The 19934-nt window shown below is 40.3% G+C and overlaps 1 protein-coding gene across 5 annotated transcripts in view; it reads right to left on the bottom strand.

The window, feature by feature from the left end:
* The window catches only part of myh11b (myosin, heavy chain 11b, smooth muscle), a 155171-nt gene that overhangs the window by 127255 nt on the left and 7982 nt on the right, over positions 1–19934 (bottom strand). For 3 of the 5 annotated variants that reach the window (XM_069905660.1, XM_069905657.1, XM_069905661.1), the window contains exons 1-2: positions 18348–18452; positions 7081–7442 (exon numbers count right to left, since the gene is read on the bottom strand). In XM_069905660.1, coding sequence (XP_069761761.1) covers positions 7081–7428 — 348 coding nt within the window. In that variant the 5' untranslated portion in view covers positions 7429–7442; positions 18348–18452. Of the gene's footprint in view, positions 1–7080; positions 7443–18347; positions 18453–19493; positions 19620–19934 lie in introns of those variants that run through there. The other 2 variants (XM_069905658.1, XM_069905659.1) reach the window with 1 other exon arrangement.

Genomic DNA, 19934 nt, shown 5'->3' on the forward strand with positions numbered 1-19934 from the left:
ACAATGCAGGGTTGGGAAATAAGTAGGTTGGAGGGAGATGACTGGAAGTGATGAGGTCTTGGCAATGTAGAAGTCAGTATGCCAGATCACAACAGCACTACCTTTGCCTGCGGGTTTGATGGGGAGGTGAGGATTGGTGCAGAGAGAGTGGAGGCCAAAGCATTCTGAAGGAGTGAGATTAGAATAAGTGAGGGCAATGGTGAAGTTGAGATGGTTGATGTCTTGGTGGCAGTTAGAAATTTAAAGATTAAAAGAGGGCAGAAGGTCAGGTCGAGGTATCCAAGTGGAGATTAAAGGCTAAAGGCGAGGAAAGGGGTCTTTAGGAGGAGGTGGAGAATCCTGTTGGAAGAAAGAGGCACCAAATAAGAGTTTGCCATGTCTGAGAGGGGAAGGTTGGAGAGGACAGTAAAGACCCAACTAGGGGATAGAGTGGGGTCAGTGGGCGGAAGGTGGGGGAAAATCAGGGGTGGGGGGGGTGCTTTCATTCTGTTTTTTCTTCACGCCCTCAAAAGTCTATCAAATCTCTTGATCAGCACCTCAAGGCTATAATATTTGGCAGAAATAACCCTCAGTTATTTGCCAAGATTACCAGAGCAAAAGCAGGCATGGTAAGTGTAGCAGTTAGTGCCACACTATTACAATGCCAGTGATGTGGTTCAAATCCAGCACTGTCTGCAAGGAGATGTACTTTTCCCTGTGTCTGCGTGGGTTTCCTCTGGGTGCTCTGGTTTCCTCTCACCCTTCAAAACATACAGGGGTGGTAGGTTAATAGGGGTATTTGGGCACCACGGGCTCGTGGACCGATTACCATTCTGTAGGTCTAAATTTTTTAAAAAGCAATAAAAAACTTGAAATGAGTTTGAAAGAGATTAAAGTTGTTTTCTTTGTATTTGGCTAAAGTTCTGCAAAGCAACAATTAGCTAAGTAAACAGGATACTGAAATGCACACTGTTGAATCAACAAAGAGTAGACACCAGAGGAAGTTTATTAAAATGCTGTAGACTCTGGTCACATACAGAAGAATGCCATGTGGATCTAAATTACAGCCCAAAGATTGACAACCAGATTACATTCAAGGTGCAGATTGGATAAACCGAGATTCTCTGGTCTTGAAAGTGGGTGATTGAAGGAGGAATACATAAACTAAAGGGAAGAGGAACTTTAACATTGCTGTGCCTTGAGGCAAGTTGGCATAGATTGAAGTCAGTAAAGGGCAAAAAGGAAGCTGAGTGCATGTACTGCCTTTTGGTTAAACCTTCCATATCTAGACCCGTCTGAATTTCACTTGATTTATTTTGTGCCAAAAATCTGATATTTTTGTAAACTTAGTACTCAAAGGGAAATCATTCCAAAGATTAACAACTGTAGTTTCAAGAAATCTCTTCCCATCTCTGTCCTAATTAATAGATAATCATCGTGAAATCGGGCATCCCCATTCTAGACTACGTAGAGAAAGGGTTTTTCATTCTACTGGAGACGCGCAAGAGACTGCAGATGCTTGAATCTGGAGCAGAAGTTCCTCCAGCAGATTTTTTTTTTTTTTGCTCCTCATTATATTGTCTGTCAAGCCCCCGAAAAAATTTTGTACATTTTAATCAGTTCAGTTCTCATTTTTCTAAGATACAGACTAATTCTGCTGACAAAAGATGTTTTTCATCACCGGAATCAAACTTGTGAAACTAGTGAACGCCTTCAAAGATAATTATATCATTCTTTAGGTCAGAAGAAAAATTTGTACAGTGGTCTCTCAAAAGTTTAACTTAACTACTTCCAGATAATAGAATGCTTGACAGATTACCTCTGCAGCAATATTGGATTGTGTATAGGCTACTATTGCTGTTTTAACTTTTAGCATATACTCAGGGCATTTTACCATCAGTAAGAGCGAATGACTGTAATTTTGATGTCTTTTTGTATCGAACTGGGCATCTTTGACTACTGAACTTGGTGCTTACAGATTGTTTGCCCAGAAGGACTGGGAACAATGGAAAAAACCAGGCAGGATAAAGTAAAATTATTGTAAATAATTTTTTTAAATTTTTTAAAACTATTTGTGGGAGGGAGAGAAAACATTTCCAAAGATATATGAAACAAATAGATAAGATAGAGGCAATATTTTTTTGGAGGAGACACGTGATGGAGTAGTGGCCGGTCAGGGAACTCCAGCCCTCTCCGGAAAAGTTTTAAAAAAAAACAGAGAAAACACAAAGGCACAAACACGAAAATTAAAATAAAGTGAAAGTAAAGGTGGGAAGAAAATGGCAACAAAGAAAGAAAAGTCGAAAGCAACGGGAAGAAGAGAAGAAGAAAAGAGGAGTCGCGCATGCGCGATGCGCAAGACAAAAAAATACACTGACGGGAGGGGGGACCAGCTGAGGAGTCGATCTCCACAGCTGAGAATGACAGCCACAGCACAACAACAAGAAGAGAACATAGAAAACAATGAGAACAAGAAAGAAGAGAGTAAAAAGAAATCAAAGAAACAACAGATGACCAACCCAGAGGAAGAAGAAGAGGAGGAACACAGAGAATGGAAGAAGGAGGGAAGGGCAAGACAATGGATATATTTTTTTTTAAAGAATATATGGAATCAGTAAAAGAATGGCAATCACAAGAATTTAGTGAAATAAAAAGAAGAATTAAAAGTACAGAAGAAAAAATGAATAGATTAGAGATGGTCATGTCAGATATAGGAAAAAGAGTGGACAAGGTGGAAGAACGAGAAACAGCCGTAGAAATGGAAGTAGAGGACTTAAAAAAGAAATTAGAAGAATCTAATAAAAGTTAAAGAGACACAAGAGCTGTTAGCTCAGAAGATATAATGGAAAATTATAATAGAAGAAATAATATAAAGATAGTGGGCCTTAAGGAAGATGAAGAAGGCAAGAATGAGAGAATTTATAAAAGATTGGATCCCCAGGGTCCTAGGAAGACAAGAATTACAGGAAGAAATGGAAATAGAAAGGGCACATAGAACATTAGCCCCTAAACCACAACCACAACAAAAACCAAGATCCATTTTAGTAAAATTCCTAAGATTTACAACAAGAGAAAATATATTGGAGAAAGCAATGAAGAAAATAAAAGAAGACAAAAAGCCACTGGAATACAAAGGTCAAAAATTTTTTTTCTATCCAGATACAAGTTTTGAACTCCTGGAGAAGAGGAAGGAGTTTAATACAGCAAAAGCGATCCTATGGAAAAAAGAATATAAATTAATGCTAAAGTACCCAGCGGTACTTAAAATAGTTATTCCAGGGCAGCAAAACAGACTATTCTCGGATCCGGAAGAAGCGCGAAAATTTACACTAATCCTATTTGCCTGTGTTAGGCCTGTATTCTACTTCTAGGTTCCTATCCCAGTACTTATCCCAAACCTTTCAAACTTGTATCTGCCTTTTTCATCTCTTCTGGCAGCTACTTCCTCACAACCACCACCCTCTGTGTGAATAATGTACTCCTTAGATCATTACATGAAGACATGTAATGAGAGCAAAAATGACCACGAACTATATATATATATATATAATATATGTGTGTACATGAGTGTATGCATATTTAAAAGAAAATATATAGAGTATAGATAAGAATTAATAAGGGAAAGAAAGGGAAGAGAGGAAGTAAGGAGGGAATTAAAAGAGTGACCTTTGTTGTATATGAAAATTAAAATCTTTTCGGGGGGGGGCTTGGTGGGGAGGAGTTACGGTCACTGTGAAATCAGTTGACGCTTGCGAGTGAATTCGCAAATCCAAATGGAGAGGGGAGATGTGGTTGCCCGACAAGGGATAAAGGGCAACTCAGGAAGGGGAGGGGATAGTGGGGTTAAAGAAATTTTAGATAGGAGAATAAGGGAAATGTTTGATGTTTTAGAAATGTTGTCTTATAAAGTGTTCAAAACAAGAAAGCAGAAATGGATAAGAAGGAAAGGTGATGATGAGGAAAGGAAAGATAAACAAAGTATGAAATGGCTATGTTGAACTATCTGACTTTAAATATTAACGGAATACATAATCAAATCAAAAGGAAGAAACTGCTAAATTTACTGAAAAAAGAAAAAAATTGATATAGCATTCGTGCAAGAAACACACTTAACTGAAGTGGAGCACAAGAAATTAAAGAGAGATTGGATAGGACATGTAACATCAGCGTCATATAATTCAAAAGCTAGGGGAGTAGCTATATTAATCAGTAAAAATGTACCAATTAAAATAGAAGAGGAAATAATAGATCCAGCAGGGAAATATGTATGATAAAATGTCAGATATATTCTGAGTTTTGGAATTTACTCAATGTATATTCACCTAACGGAGAAGATCAAAAGTTTAGGCAAGATATCTTTTTGAAAATAGCAGACACGCAAGGGAACATACTAATAGGAGGGGATTTCAACCTTAATTTGGATTCAAACATGGATAAAACTGGGGAAAAAATTAACAGAAAGAACAAAGTAACCAAATTTATAATTAAATCAATGCAAGAAATGCAACTTTTGGACATGTGGAGGAAACAACACCCAAAGGAAAAGGAGGCAATTTCTTTTCCACCAGTAGGGGATACGAGAACTAATGGGCATAGCTTCGAGATTCAGGACAGAGATGAGGAGGAATGGCTTTTCCCCAGAGAGTGGTGAATCTGTGGAATGCTCTTGCCATTGGAAACTGTGAAGACTACCTCAGTAAATATATACAAGACAAGATTGAATAGATTTTTGCATAGCAGGGAATTAAGGGATATGGGGAAAGGCAGGTAGCTGGAGATGAACCCATCATCAGATCAGCCATGATCTTATTGCATGGTGGAACAGGCTCAATGGGCCAAATGGCCTACTCCTGCTCCTATTTCTTATGTTCTTTTAAGAATACTTTTCATTGGCATTCATCAATTTAAAGTATTTGGAAGATGGACAGAGAGAGATGCCTGTAATTCTGGAATATGTTTGTATCAAGAAGGAGGAAGTGTTAAAGATGTTAGATCACATTACGGTGAATAATCACCAGATCTTGGCAGGATCTATTCTAGGATCCTAAGGGAGAAAATTGCTGGAATCTGATGGCAATTTATGCAACATTGTTAGCCTTGTTAGGACACACCTGAAGTCTGGAGGGTAGCTAATGTTGTCTCTTTATTCAAAAAGACCAGCTAACCTTACATCAGTAATAGGAAAATTATTGGAAGAAAAGTCTTAGGAGAGTGTGTTCAATTGAAAAGCAGGGACTAATTTGGGTAATGCTGTGAGATTTTGTGCAGGCGAAATCCTTTTTCACAAATCTGATTTTTTTTTTGAGGAGGTAACCAAGTAAATTGATGAAAACTGGGTAGTAAATGTGGTAAATATGGATTTTTGCAAGGCTTTGACAAGGTCTTACACGGTAGGCAGACGCAGAGGTGAAAGCACATGTGATCTAAGCCATGTTGGCAAACTGGACCCAAAGTTGGATTGATGAAGGGGGCAGGCTGTAGTGGTGGAGTTATTTTTCTGACAGGCAGTGTTGGGACTTTGTTTGGCCTGTATTCTACTTCTAGGTACCTATCCCAGTACTTATCCCATACCTTTTTCTACTACTGTTTTTTCTCGATACAAGTGAATACTGTAGTATGTTCACAGGAGGCATGAAATGGTGGAGTGTAGATTGAGAAGAAGGTTGTCTAAGGACACAGAGGGATACAGATAACCTGGAAAGTTGGGCAGAATGGTGACAGATGGAATTTAATCCAGACAAATGTATGGTAGTGGATTTTGGAGACATTACAGTAATGTCAGGACCTGGGAAGTGTTGATACACAAAGAGAATTATGAGGGGGAAGTTTGTAGTTTCCCTAAAAAATTGTATTTCAGGTGGACAGGACAACGAAGAATGCACTTGGCATGCTTGTCTTCATAGGCTGAGGCACTGAGTACAAAATTTTTGACATCATGTGGCTGCTTTACTGAACATTAGCAGGCAGCACTTAGAGTATTATTATTGTTCCAGTTCTAGACGCCACACTACAGAAAGGAAAGAAAGAGCATAAAAGGGATTCACCACGAGGTTGCCTGAAATGGAGGGCTTTAGTTACAAGGAGAGAATGGATTGGTGATGTTTGTTCTTACTGGAGCATAGGGACCTGATGGGTTTATAATATTTTATGAGGAGCCTAGAGAGGATAGATTATCCGAGTCTTTTCCCCAGGATGGTGAATCTAAAACTAGAAGATCTGAGGAGTACATTATTCACACAGAGGGTGGTGGTTGTGAGGAAGTAGCTGCCAGAAGAGATGAAAAAGGCAGATACAAGTTTGAAAGGTTTGGGATAAGTACTGGGATAGGAATCTAGAAGTAGAATACAGGCCTAACACAGGCAAATAGGATTAGTGTAAATAGGCAACCTGATCATGGATGAGCAGAGAAAACTGCAGATGCTGGAATCTTGAGCAAACATTGAGAAGCTGGAGGGACTCAACAGGTCAGGCAGGGTCCATGGAGAGAAATGGTCAATGCTTCAGAGTCTTGAGAAAGGGTACAGACCCAAAATGTCAACTGACCATTTCTACCCATGGATGCCACTAGACCCACTGCATTCCTTTAGCATCTCATTGTTTGTTCATGGTATGGACCAGTTGGGCTGAAGGGCCTGTTTCTGTGCTATAATCGCTGTGATCTGAGGGTGACATCTATTCTTTTGTAAATGGATCATAATCCCCATCAATTCAGCCTCCTTACACACTGTATCAGTTTCAGGCACACTGCTGCCTATCAACTAAGTTGGGTTTATTTTGCAGGAGCCCAATTTGCATACTATATTGCTTGATTTTCTTCCAGGAAATTAAATAAACATGAAGGGGTATTAAATTCAGTGCTCTGATTGGTGGAATGACAAACACAAAGAATGTTAATCTCCTTGATACAGATTTAATTTGATTTAGATTTCTTGTCAACAGTACATTTGTTATTTTGGAATTTTATTTATTTTTTATTTTAATTTTTTTTAAATATACACACATACCCTTGTCAGTTTTGATGTGTCATGTCTAATGGGACTTCGAGGGCATTCCCATTGGCTGTATTATGATGTACCCAGTATAAGTGAATGGTTTACTCACATAGATAAGTCCTGAGAAGTAGCGTTCCCTCAGATTGTGCAGCACAGATGCCTCATTCAGACAAGTCAGTTCTGCCATGTCCTCTACTTTGGAGAACTTTGGTGGGTTCATCTTCTGGATATCATCTTTGTTAATTGTAACCTTCTTTCCATTTTCCATCAATTCAACAATAACTTCCTCACCCTTTTCATCCTTAATGCTCGCAGCTTCAAAGCCATTGCGGTCTGAAGGCACCCAGACCAGTTTCTTGGCTGCCCAGTCAGCTTGAACCAGTGGATTGTTGAAGCTTTTGTCCACAAAGAGAAAGGAATCTGCTTCTCCAGCATGACTGCCAGACCTCTGCGCCATTGTGTCCTAATGACCTGTCAACAGAATTTTTTTTAAAAAAAGTTATTTTTTATTTTATTCAAAGGTTTAAAACCTAGCATTAACCTATGCAATAATGTAATTCACTTTTATCTTGACCACCTCATCCTCCAGTTCAAGTTTATTATTGTCATTTGTGCAAGTACAACTGGACAAAACAGCATTCTTCTGTTCTCAGTGCAAAAACATATAAAAACATAGCACACATATTTACAAACGATTTATCTGGCAAAACAACTTTAGAACTAGTACAAATTTTCACTTGACTTGTTTCACTAGACAATTTCAGCCCGAATTATACTTCAAACAGGCATTGGTCTCAAGCTAGTCTCAGATTAATCTCTGTAATGCGATAATTCATGTATTTGGGTTATATTTGTCTTGTTTTAAGACAATGTCTATTGTGCTATCAGAATATGGTGACCACATGGAAGGCTACATGTGTTGTTAGAACAATGGTTGTAAAATTATTGCATGAACTGGTAATATTTCCTTCCTCTGGTGAACCCACTTAATCATAAACTGAGAGAATTCCACTTTTTTTGTCATGGGGTAATTTTTATGCCAGTGTAAATTTCGAATCACCAATATTCTTGATGGTATATGTGCAAAAATAAAGTGCTCAGATATATGTATTTGTGATGAAATACTCAAACAAATCATGTGGCCAATGCTGTTTGATGGATTAGTATGCTATCAGAATCAAATTGTGCTTTTTACAGGATGTAGAGCATCTGTAAATAAAAAACATAGCACTTTGTGATTCTCTGTATAACACCTGGAACTCTCCATCCAAAAGATGAATCGTACACGTCCAACAATACAGCTTATCACCAAATTCTGAAGGGTAATTTGGGATAGGAATTAAATGCTAACTTAGCCACGGAACTTGGCTTAAATCAGTGGTTTTTCAAAATGCTCCCCTAAACTCACATTCCACCTTAAGTAATCCTTATGCCATCTGAGATTGGTAAGGCATTCCTTCAGGTGGTCTAGGAGTGGGAAGGGAAGGTTGAGAGTTACTGTTCTAGACCCAATTGTTACTGAAATATTTTGCTTGAGAAAAATTGTCATTGGCCCATTTCGTTTGGAATTCTGAAACCGTGCACATAACAAGTCAATTAGGTACAATTAAAACTGGTTTTCAAACTTTTTCTTCCCACTCACATACAACCTTAAGCAATCCCTTACTAACCACAGAGCACTTATGGCATAGGGATTGCTTAAGGTGGAATGTGAGTTTAGGGGGACAGTTTGAAAACTGCTGTCTTAAATGAACATTGATTCCTTGGACTAAGTACCAGAATTGATACACAGCTGAAATTGAAGTCAATTATGTTTCATTATATATAGTTAGGCGTAAAATAGTCAGCATGGCCATATTGTGAATATATATAAATATATATATAAATATATATATATATATAAATATATATATATATAAATATATATAATATATATATATATAAATATATATATATATATATATAATATATATATAAAATATTTATATATATAACTATATATATATAAAAATATATATATGTAAATATATATATATATATATGTAAATATATATAAATTCTACAGAACTTTGAATCTCTATCTACATCTCATTTATATCAACATTGCCTGATGTTGAGCAAAAGACACGTTTCCAGAAATACCATTGCTTTATTTTTTTCCACAAAGATTCCAGCTCTGCTATGACCTGACCTGTTGAACTTCACTTCACTATTTGGATAAACTAATCCATGATGGGGCCAATCCAGGCAACAAGAAAACGCAAACAGAATTTTAAAGCCGACTTAAATGGAAAATGCTGTTTCCAGCAAAGTTCAAACTTAAGTGATATCATTACTTAGCAGAAATTGTTAATTCTTAGTTAAATTTAACTCTTGCTTGAGCAGCATATATTCAATGTTAATTCTTGCACGGACAGCATAATCTTATGCTGTATCGATTCAGCAGGGGATAATTTAACTATATTTGCATATTTGTTATTCATTTTTGCAACAAAGAAGTAAATACTCCTCAGACCGAGGAGATTTAATCGAATCTCTTAATCATCCGTCTAATGAAAAAGCCTTCGATCTTCCAGTTTTTTCTTTTAATTTGAGTATCTAATCGTTGGTACAACTTCAGTTAATCTGCTCTGCACACTTCCTGCTGATTGCTAACGTTAATCAGCTCTCAGGATTGCAGGTATTCTTCAGGCTCATTGACTTTCACATGTTTTATCAACTTCTTTGTTTCCTGCATGATGTGATGGTACAGATTCTATCACCAATGTGTATATGTACAGATGGTAGTGTAGGATGGCTGTGATTGGCTGAGAGTGTAGCCACACCTACTGGCAGGTCTTAAAGGATTGCTCCGAGCCAGACCAGGTCATTCTGGACTGGTCGACCTACTTGTGATATGCTCCAGTCTTTTAGTTAATAAAAGCCTTGGTTTGGATCAACAAGTCTTTGGTTCTTTCGACGTGCATTACACATGAAATCAGAAGTTTTTGTTTTACTGACAAATCATATGAACTTTGGAAACCTAGAACACTGCAGCACAAAAAACAGGCGCTTCAGTCCTTTTAGTCTGAGCCCGGTCTCTCTGACCTGCACCCAGTCCACATCACTCGATACCCCTCTTAACGATGAACACTTCCAAATTATTCTTAAATGTTAAAATTGAGTCCACAGCTGGCAGCTCATTCCATATCCCACCACTCTGTATGCGAAGAAATTCCCTCTAATGTTCCCCCTGAGCTTCTCCCTTTTCACCCTCAACACGTCCTCAGATTCATTGTCAGAACACATACAGCCCTGAAATGTCTCTTTCCTGCGGGTGTGGCAGAATTACCACTAATTGGTAGTGCAAAAAATAAATTGTACACAGTAAAAACATGCAAACAAAGAACTGTCAACAGATAATGAATGTAAACAAGCTGACTATGCAATGCAGAGAGAACAAACAGAAAATCAATAAAATGCACAAATAAGAGTCCTTAAATAAGTCTCTGATTGAGTTTGTCATTGGGGAATCTGATGGTGGAGGGGGTAGCAGCTGAACCTGATGGTGTGAGACTTGTGGCACCTTTGCCTTTACTGATGGCAGCCGTAAGAACAGAGCGTGTGCTGGGTGGTGTGGGCCTTTGATTATTGCTGTTGCTCTCTGAAGGCAGCATGCCCTATAGAATGTACTCAACAATGGGGAGGGCTTTGCCCAAAATATCCTGGGCTTTACGCTCAAGGGTATTGGTGTTTCCATACCAGACAGTGATGCAGCCAGTCAGCACACTTTCCACCACACCTCTGTAGAAATTTGTCAGGGTTTCTGATGTCATACCAAACCTCCATACACTCCTGAGAAAGTAGAACGCTGACATGCTTTCTTCACGATCCCATTGGTGTGTTGGGTCCAGGAAAGATCTTCCGAGATGGTGACTTGCAAGAACTTAAATGTGCTCATCCTCTCCACCTCTGATGCCCCAAAAATCACAGGATTGTATACCTCTGGTTTTCCTTTCTGAAAGTCAACAATCAGCTCCTTGGTTTTGGTGACATTGAGTACAAAGCTGTTGCACCATTCAGCTAAGCTTTCAGTCTCCATCCTGTTGGCTGACTCATCCCCTTCCGTTATACAACCCACTACCGTGGTATTGTCAGCAAATTTGTAGATGGTGTTATTATCTTACTGAGCTACACAGTCGTAGATGCAAAGTGAGTAGAGCAGGGGGCTAAGAACACAGCCCTGTGGTGCTCCGGTACTGATGGAGATTGTGAAGGAGATGTTATTACTAATCTTTACTGATAGTGGTCTGGAAGTGAGGAAATCCATGATCCAATTACAAAATTGGGTATTAACTTCTAGGTCTTGGAGTTTGCTGACCAGTTTTGAGGGGTTGATGGTGTTAAATGCCAGTGATATGGCATCCGCCATACACCTGGTTTGTATCTCACCCAACCTCCGTGGAAAGAGCCTGCTTGCATTTACTCTATCTTTTCCATCATAATTTTGTATGCCTCCATTAAATCTCCCCTTGTTCTTCCACGCTCCAGCGAATAAAGTCTTAACCTCTTTAATCTTTCACTGTAACTCAGTTCCTCAAGTCCCAGCAACATCCGAGTAAATCTTCTCTGCACTCTTTTACTGACATCTTTCCTGTGGTTAAGTGACCAAAACTGTACACAATACGCAAAGTAAGGGTTCACCAATGTCTTACATAACTTTTCCATTACATCCCTACTCATTACTTGGATTCATAAAGCCCTTTGTGCCAAAAGCTCTCTTTACAACCCTATCAGCCTGTGACTCCACTTTCAGGGAATTATGTATCTGTATTCCCCGAACCCTCTGTTTTACCACATTCCTCATTGCCCTACCATTTACCATGTATGTCCTACCTTAGGTTTGTCCTTCCAAAATGTAGCACCTCACATTTGTCTGCATTAAATTCCATGTCATTTTGTAGCCCATTTTTCCAGCTGGTCCAGATCCCTCTTCAAGCTTTGAACACATTCCTTGCTGTCGACTACATTGCCAATCTTTGTGTCATCTGCAAACTTGCTGATCCAACTTACCACATTATTGTCTAGATCATTGATGTAGATAACAAACAACAATGGACCCAGACAGATCCTTGAGACACACCACTAGTCACAGGCCTCCAGTCAGAGAGGCAATCATCCACTGCCACTCTCAGGCTTCTCCCATAAAGCTAATGTCAAATCCAGTTTACTACCTCACCGTGAATACCAAGTGACGGAACCTTCCTGACTAATCTCCTCGTCAAAGGCCTTACTAAATTTCTAAAGTTCATGTAGACAACATCCACAGCATTTTATTCTTCAACTTTCTTGGTAACCTTCTCGAAAAATTTTATATTTGTTAAACACAATCTACCAAACACAAAACCATGTTGACTATCTCTAATTATACCTCACTATCTCATCTATTAAAAGGCCTTCCAATAACTTGCCTGCTACTGATATCAGGCCCACCACCCAATCATTTCCTGGGTTATTTTTGGTGGTTTTTAAAAACTGAACAATAGAGCTTCCCTCCCATCTACCAGTGGCTATTTTAAATATTTCTGCCAGGTCCCCTGCAATTTCTTCACTAGCCTTCCTCAGGGTCCAAGGGAATATCTGTCAGGCCCTGTGGATTTATCCATCTTTATTTGCTTTCAGACAGCAAGCACCGCGTCCTCTTTAAAACTATAGTGGTTCTGTGACCTCACTGCCTTTTTGCCTCACTTCCCTAGACTCTGAGCCAGTTTCCTGAGCAAATACAGATGCGAGAAAACCTATTCAAGATCTCACCATCTCTTCTGGCTCCATACATATCTGACCACTCTGATCTTCAAAAGGACCAATTTTGTCCTTTACTGTTCTAATATACCTGTAGAAGCCCTTAGGATTTTCTTTTACATTGGCAACTAGAGCAACCTCACGTCTTCTTTTATCCCTTCTGATTTCCCTGTTAAGTTTTTTTCCTGCACTTTTTATACTCCTCGAGTACCTCATTTGCTCCTTGTGACTCTACCTACTATACATCTTTCTTCTTCTTAACCTGATTCCCAACATCCCTCGAAAACCAAGGTTCTTTATGTCTGTTAACTTTCCCTTTAATCCTTACAAGAACATACAAATTCTGCACTCTCAAACTTTCACCTCTGAAGGCCTTCCACTTGCCTAACTCATCTTTTCCAGAAAACATTTTAGCCCAATCCATGCTTTCTAGATCCTTTCTCATTTCTTCAAATTTGGCCTTTCTCCAATTTAGAATTTCACCTTGAGGACCAGACCTATAATCAACTTGAAACTAATGGCTTTATGATCACTGCACCCAAAATGTTCCCCTCCACATACTTGTGTCACCTGTTCTGTCTGGCGTTCTCATAAGAGATCCAGTATTGCACTCTCTCTCCTTGTATTCTGTTCCTTGATATATTGATTTTAAAAACTTTCCTGAACACATTTGACAAACTCTAACCCATCTGGACCTTTCACAGGATAGGAATCCCAGTCAAAATGTGGAAAGTTAAAATCACCTACTATCACAGATTTATTTTTTCTGCAGTTGTTTGCAATCTCCCTGCAGATTTGATTCTCCAATTCTTGCTGACTATTGGTTAGTTCATAACAGTGATTCTCAACCCTTTTTTGGCTCTGGCCCCCTTCGAAATCTGCTCAAAGACTTATCTAAATGTGCTGCGGCTGCTGTTGAGAATGGCTGGTCAACAATACAACCCTATGAATGTGGTCATAACGTACCCATTCCTCAACTCCACCCATGCAGCCTCAGTAGACGAGTCCTCAAATCTTCCCTGTCTGAGCACAGCTGTGATATTTTCCCCTGACAAGCAATGCCTTACATCCATCCTGTTTTAAAGCACCCGAAACAATGGCACCCTAGAATATTGAGCTGCCAGTCCTGCCCCTCCTGCAACCAATTTTCGCAAATGGCCACAAGTTCATAATTCCACGTGCCAATCCACACTCTAAGCACACACGTTGCATTCCTTGCATCGAAATAGATGCACCTGAGACCATTATTTCCACCACGCACAGTCTTAACATTTTGTTCCTCCTCCAATCTGGCAGTCTGGTTCCTATCTCCCTGCAAATATAATTTAACGCCCCCCCCTTCACCCTTGGAGCAGCACTAGCAAACAGTCCCTCGAGGGTATTAGACCCCCTCCAGTTCAGATTTAAATCATCCCACCTTTCTTGGAAAAGAATTCTGAAGCCACAATTTAAGCCATATTATCATCCTATTTCTAACCTCACTAGCAGGTGTAGCAATCCTGAGATCACATCCCCCAGAGGTTCCGTCCTTCAACTTCACACCCAACTCCCTGAACTCTCTTTGCAGGATCTCATCACCTTTCCTATCCATGTTATCTAGCTGCTCACCCTCCCACTTGAGAATCCCATGAACCTGACCTGACCTATCTTGGTCCCTGATATGTAGAAGGCAATATTCCATATGGGACTCTTGATCTCTTACATAGAACCTCTTGTCTGTTCCCCTCACCATTAAATGCCCCCCATCATGACAGCTCACCTCATCTTCTCCCTCCCTTAGCTACAGTGCCAGAGACCGGAGTGCTTTGGCTTGTCCCTGGTAAGTCATTTCCCCACCCCCCCCTCAACAATACCCAAAATGGTACAGGTATTTTTTTGTGGAGAATGGCCACTGGAGAACCCTCCACTGACTGCCTGTTCCCTTTCCCTCTCCTAATTGTCATCCATCTACCTTCCTCCTGCTTCCTAGTTGTGATTGCAACCCTGTAACCCTGCCACCCTCTCTATCATCAGCCCCTCAGCCTCCTGAATAATCTGGAGTTCATCCAACGACAGTTCAAATTCCCCAACAATGTGGAGGAGCTTCAGTTGGGAGCACTCCTCACAGATGCAGTCTTCAGCGATACTATTGGCTTCCCTGACTATCCATATTCTGGAAAATTCTTAGATAATGAAGCAATCTGTTTGTATACACAGCAAGACCTGAACAAAATTTAGACCAAGGTGGGGGGGGGAGGGGTGAGGGGGTGATATAGTAGCAAGTTACATTTGTACCACACAAATTCCAATGAGAAACTACCTATTCTCAATGGGGGGGGGGGGCATGCAGCCACTAAACCCCACCCCAGGGCCACAGCACATCTGAGGGGACCACGGATTGAAGTAGTAAAATATTTTTATTTGCTTTATGTAGTTGATAGGAAAGAACTATGGAAGAAACCAACTAAACGATTACATCTCAGGGAAAGGGGCCCATAAACTTTGAGAGTACTAAGGAGGCCATAGCCAAAAACAGCTTGGAGAATGGCTGCTCTGATCATTTAATCAGTGCCACATTTCCTACCAACAATACTTCAGTGGTCAGACATCACTAGTGGAGAAAGGAAGTTCTGATGAAAAGTAATCAACTGAAATGTTTACCTCCATGTTTCCTGGCTGAATTGTCAGTTTTATTTCAGATTTCCAGTATCTAGCTATTTGTTTTTAGATTTCTAGTACTGAGATAGACCTGAAGCTTAACTGGACTAGTCATACAGATTATGCCAACTAAGGCAGGTTAGAAGCTCGAGACGAAAAAATTTGTGTCTCATGACTCTCCTCCAGATTCACAGGTAAAAGGTCCAAATCAAGAATGTGGTAGAATCCTCTGCCTGCTTGAGTGCAGTTCCAACACTCAAGGAATCCATCACTGACTGGTTGCCAGCTCATCTAGCACTTATCCATCATATTCTCCACCGTTTCAACTTACCTTGCAACGTGGACTGCAATAACTTAACAAGAAGTTCTTTGACACTTTCTAACCAGGGACTTCTACAACCAATTTTGGCCACTCCTCATTTGCACTCCCAAGATACACATTGTCTTGACTTTCTGAGCTCACCATGATTTTTATTCGACTTCAATATGCGCGATAAATGCCAGTGACTTCCAATGAGCGAACAATACAATATGCACCAATGTTTTACCTCATACCTTCTGAGAATATTTCAGATTGTCAGAGTACAAACAAGACATCACATGCAACCCCGAGACACTTTTTCTTGCAGATGAGGCAGAATTACCACTTATTGGTAGTTCAGAAAAACTACTCAGCGTAAACATGTAAGCAAACTGTGTAATACAGAAGAGGAAAAAAAATCAACAGAGTGCAAAAGAAAGACTCCTTTAATGAATCCCTGATTGAATTTGTTTTTGAGGACTCTGTGGAATAAGATGCACCACTTGACTGGTATTTAAAGGGCAGTTATAACGTCCTAGCTGGTCTCAGGTTGGTATGTGTGAAACGATGTGCCAAACCAATTAGTTCCACAGCTCAACACATCTTTGCAAGGATAGTCCTTAAAGATCACCATCTTTAAGAGTTCTGCACTCTGCAGCATTTCGTGTATGATCAGTAGAAAAACTGTAACACGTTTCCTGCTCAGATATTCTAGGGGACGTTTTAAAGTGGATATGTGGTCCTGGAGTTGGTCGGACAAATTCATGTGGGTCGACTTTCGGAAGGGCGTTTCACGGCGTGCAAGCGGTTGCTTTTTTTTAAAGTCAGTTTTCTACTGCACAAAAAAAAACACAGGGTAATTGCATTACTGGAGAATTAAAAGCTATGGGTCAATTGTAATCAAGTGGTATGTTACTGAAAACTGCAGGAACAATTCCGTCACCAAACTAACTTGCGAGCTAAACCGCGCGAGAGGCAGTCTAAAAGAAACTGCTGAATTCAATCCAATGTTTAGTGCTTCCAAAGCAGCGTGCAAGGGTAGGCAAGTTACCAACGTCTCCGTGTACTGGACTGCTTGAAATCTCTCCAAATTGTGATTTGTCCTGCAACATTGTTCTGACAGTAATCCCCGTATGGAAGATATTCTGCTATAATAACTCACGGCCTTGCAAAATTCGGAACATAGTTTCAAGACTTGTGGGAGGGGAGCGGATTAAGAAACCATTGATCGCAGAGATTACATGAATGGTATCTGACATGAACGCATTAGAGCGAGATGTGGGGAAAGCAGAGGTCGTGCTTTCCCGAGTTAAATGTGCATGGGCTTCCCGTGTGTTTATTTGGCGATTGCTTGGTGCTACAGCGGAATCTCGTGATCTAAATGATATAGAATATAAACCATACCTCCACGCCATTTGTTACCATGTATGGTTATGTTTCCACAACCAATAAACGTAATAGTAGCGAGCTGCAAACAAATCGAACTGAACGCCTTTTAGGGAATAACGCAAGAGATTCACGTCAAAACGCGAAACAAGGGGCATTTTAATCAAATAAGGATCGGCTCCGAGTAGCTAACAGCAATCAATTCGCCGTTTAACATCAGTGTCTTGTTTGTTTTTACTATACTCAATACGTTACAGATAATTAACATTTGCTCCAGGTCATTAATTCCTTGGACTCTTGTGGGACCTGAAATCCCCAATTTCCGGGAATTCTTGTGTATCAGAGCGCTTAGCAAGTACAATTTAAAACAAAAGTCTGCAAAGTAACAGGTTAAATAACCTCAAATGCAGCCTGCCAAGTTGAATCGTTTCAAGTATCATGAAAATGGAATTATCCCTTTCGCTGAAACCTTTGCCGTTAAATACGCCAACCTGCTGAGATTTGAGCAGTTTCAAACAAACACTTTTTAAAAAATTGTTCACAATTTTCACCTTGTGCGAAGGATAATCCCCTTGGCCATATGCACATGGGAAGACTGGCTAGAGGAATGCTGCTCCGTCTATCTGCTGCGGAGTGGGTTCAAAGAACTGTGAAGTTCGCCCCACACCTTTCCCCAACCCCTTTTCTCGAAAGAACACAGCTCTCGAACCCATTTCCATTTCGTACACAAATCACATTTCAATTCCATCTTCACAGGGTGACACATGCCCAAATCTGAAAGGGGGTTCAAGCAACATTGCACATCAAAGACTCGAAATGCGTGGTTCTCCGTGTGCAATTTAATTAGGAGACAGACTTAAGCCAGAGTTGCCAATAGATACAGCCTTCCCCTTACAGCTCGTTCTCTAGCACTGATGCGAGAAAGGTAACCATTCCAAGGAAGGCTGCACATTGGATAACGCAGGATCAACGCCTCCTGGTTATCAACACCGATTACTGATCGCTGTCTAACTGTCGAGTACAACTTCTATCTCTCCGTGCACAAATTACTAATATACAGTCTGGTCGGAATTGCTATTGAGCCCGTCTACCGACCCACTTTTACGTGACCATCACCGCTCACATATTACTGATTCTCGCTTTGATTCACGTGGCTGGCCATTAACTGTTGTCCTGCACCATTCCGCCCATTTCGACTCGAAAGCACACGCACCCCACAGTACTCCATTTAGCTCATGATACGTAAAACTAGGTGTGGCCCGAAGACTTACTGAAGGAGGGACACCGGTGAGAGTCCGAATGTGAACAGCCAAGAGAAGAAACAGACACTGGCACACAGGAGGAAGACACCGACTAAGAGGTGCCCCTCCCCGATTCTAACTATTTAACAAGAGCAGCGGACAAACGCAGAGTGGGGCGGAGCAGCCCCTCCCGTCCAATTACTTTCCTCGTTTACCTCAATCTTGCTCGCCCTTGAGAACTTCTCTGCATAATCAACTTTTTAAAAAAAAACATCATTCCTTATCAAAACTGTATCTGTGAATCATATCTCGCGCAGTTGTACTAATTTTCTGTGCTTTTTAATTCAAATATTTTGCTGACATAGAGGAAAGGCTATGCTATATAAACGTGCTTGCATGTTTTGTGCACTGAGGACCGAAGAACGCCGTTTCCGCCAGTTATACTTAAACATTTCTCGAGTTTGCCATTGTTAAAATTAAGGGGTCCGGTTTTTTTTAACGTTTTCACAGAGACATCAGATGCAACGTTCCTCGTGTTCCGCCCCGCTCAGCGCTTCCGACGCACTGTGCAATTGCCCCTTTCCTCACTTCGGCGTCAGTCCAATGCTAAGTCGTGGGTCGCTCAGCTTGGTACCCTCGCCAACATCAGTGACCGACCGGGCGAGGGCTGCTCTTGAGCCGGGATGGTTCCGGACTGAGCGACAAAGTCATCTGTATTGGAAGCTCGGTGCCAGAGATGAAAGGGCAGACTCCTGGTGAAACAGTTGATGTGATCTTTGTGGGTGGAAAACTGGAAAGACAGACCTTAGTATCCTGCCCATAGTATCAGTGCTGATCAGTAAAAGACAGATAAAAGGAAAAGCTTCCATAGTCTCCCCACCGCGATGAATTGTGTGGATTTATTATTTTGGATCATGATCATATTTCAGTTGTAAAAACGGCTGTCCATTAATCTCCCGTGCGTATCTGGAAAGCCAAACGAATGCAGCAAGAGTGTTCCTCTGTCTGTGTTTGGCCTTGCCACAGAATACGAGCAGGATTAAACCCCAAAAAGGGAATACGCTGTGGAATTCAGTCAACATACCGGATATGAAACCTAGAAACATCAGACTGCTACTTAATATGGTTTAACTGTTTTTTTTAAAATGCGAATAATGTAAACTTAAAAGACGATACCTTTGTAAATGCACTGCTATCGTCATCGTAAAGGAAATATTGTCCTGGAAAAATTACTGCTCGAATCGAATTCTTCCATCAATTATTTGGACTTGGTTGGAAATTTGATCCCCTCTCCGCCTCGATCTGCAACGGGACAGGACGAAATTAAATACCAGAGCTTCATCTTTCTTGGGAGAATAAAACCAATAGCATTTTTGGTCATTATGAACGAGAATCAGATTCAGATTTATTGTTAGAATATATATATATACATTAAAAAAATCACATTCTTTATCCCTGCGGGCGAGGCAGAATGGCCACTTATGCAGCGCAAAAAAAAAACTGTACACATGTAAACAAATAAAGGTAAACAAATTGCAATACAAGAGAAAAAAAAATAACAAAGCGCAAAAATAAGAGTCCTGACACTTTGGGTATCAAGCATCTCCCTACCAGAAA

The sequence above is a fragment of the Narcine bancroftii genome, chromosome 12, assembly GCF_036971445.1.
Source record: "Narcine bancroftii isolate sNarBan1 chromosome 12, sNarBan1.hap1, whole genome shotgun sequence".
In the NCBI taxonomy this organism is placed as follows: domain Eukaryota; kingdom Metazoa; phylum Chordata; class Chondrichthyes; order Torpediniformes; family Narcinidae; genus Narcine; species Narcine bancroftii.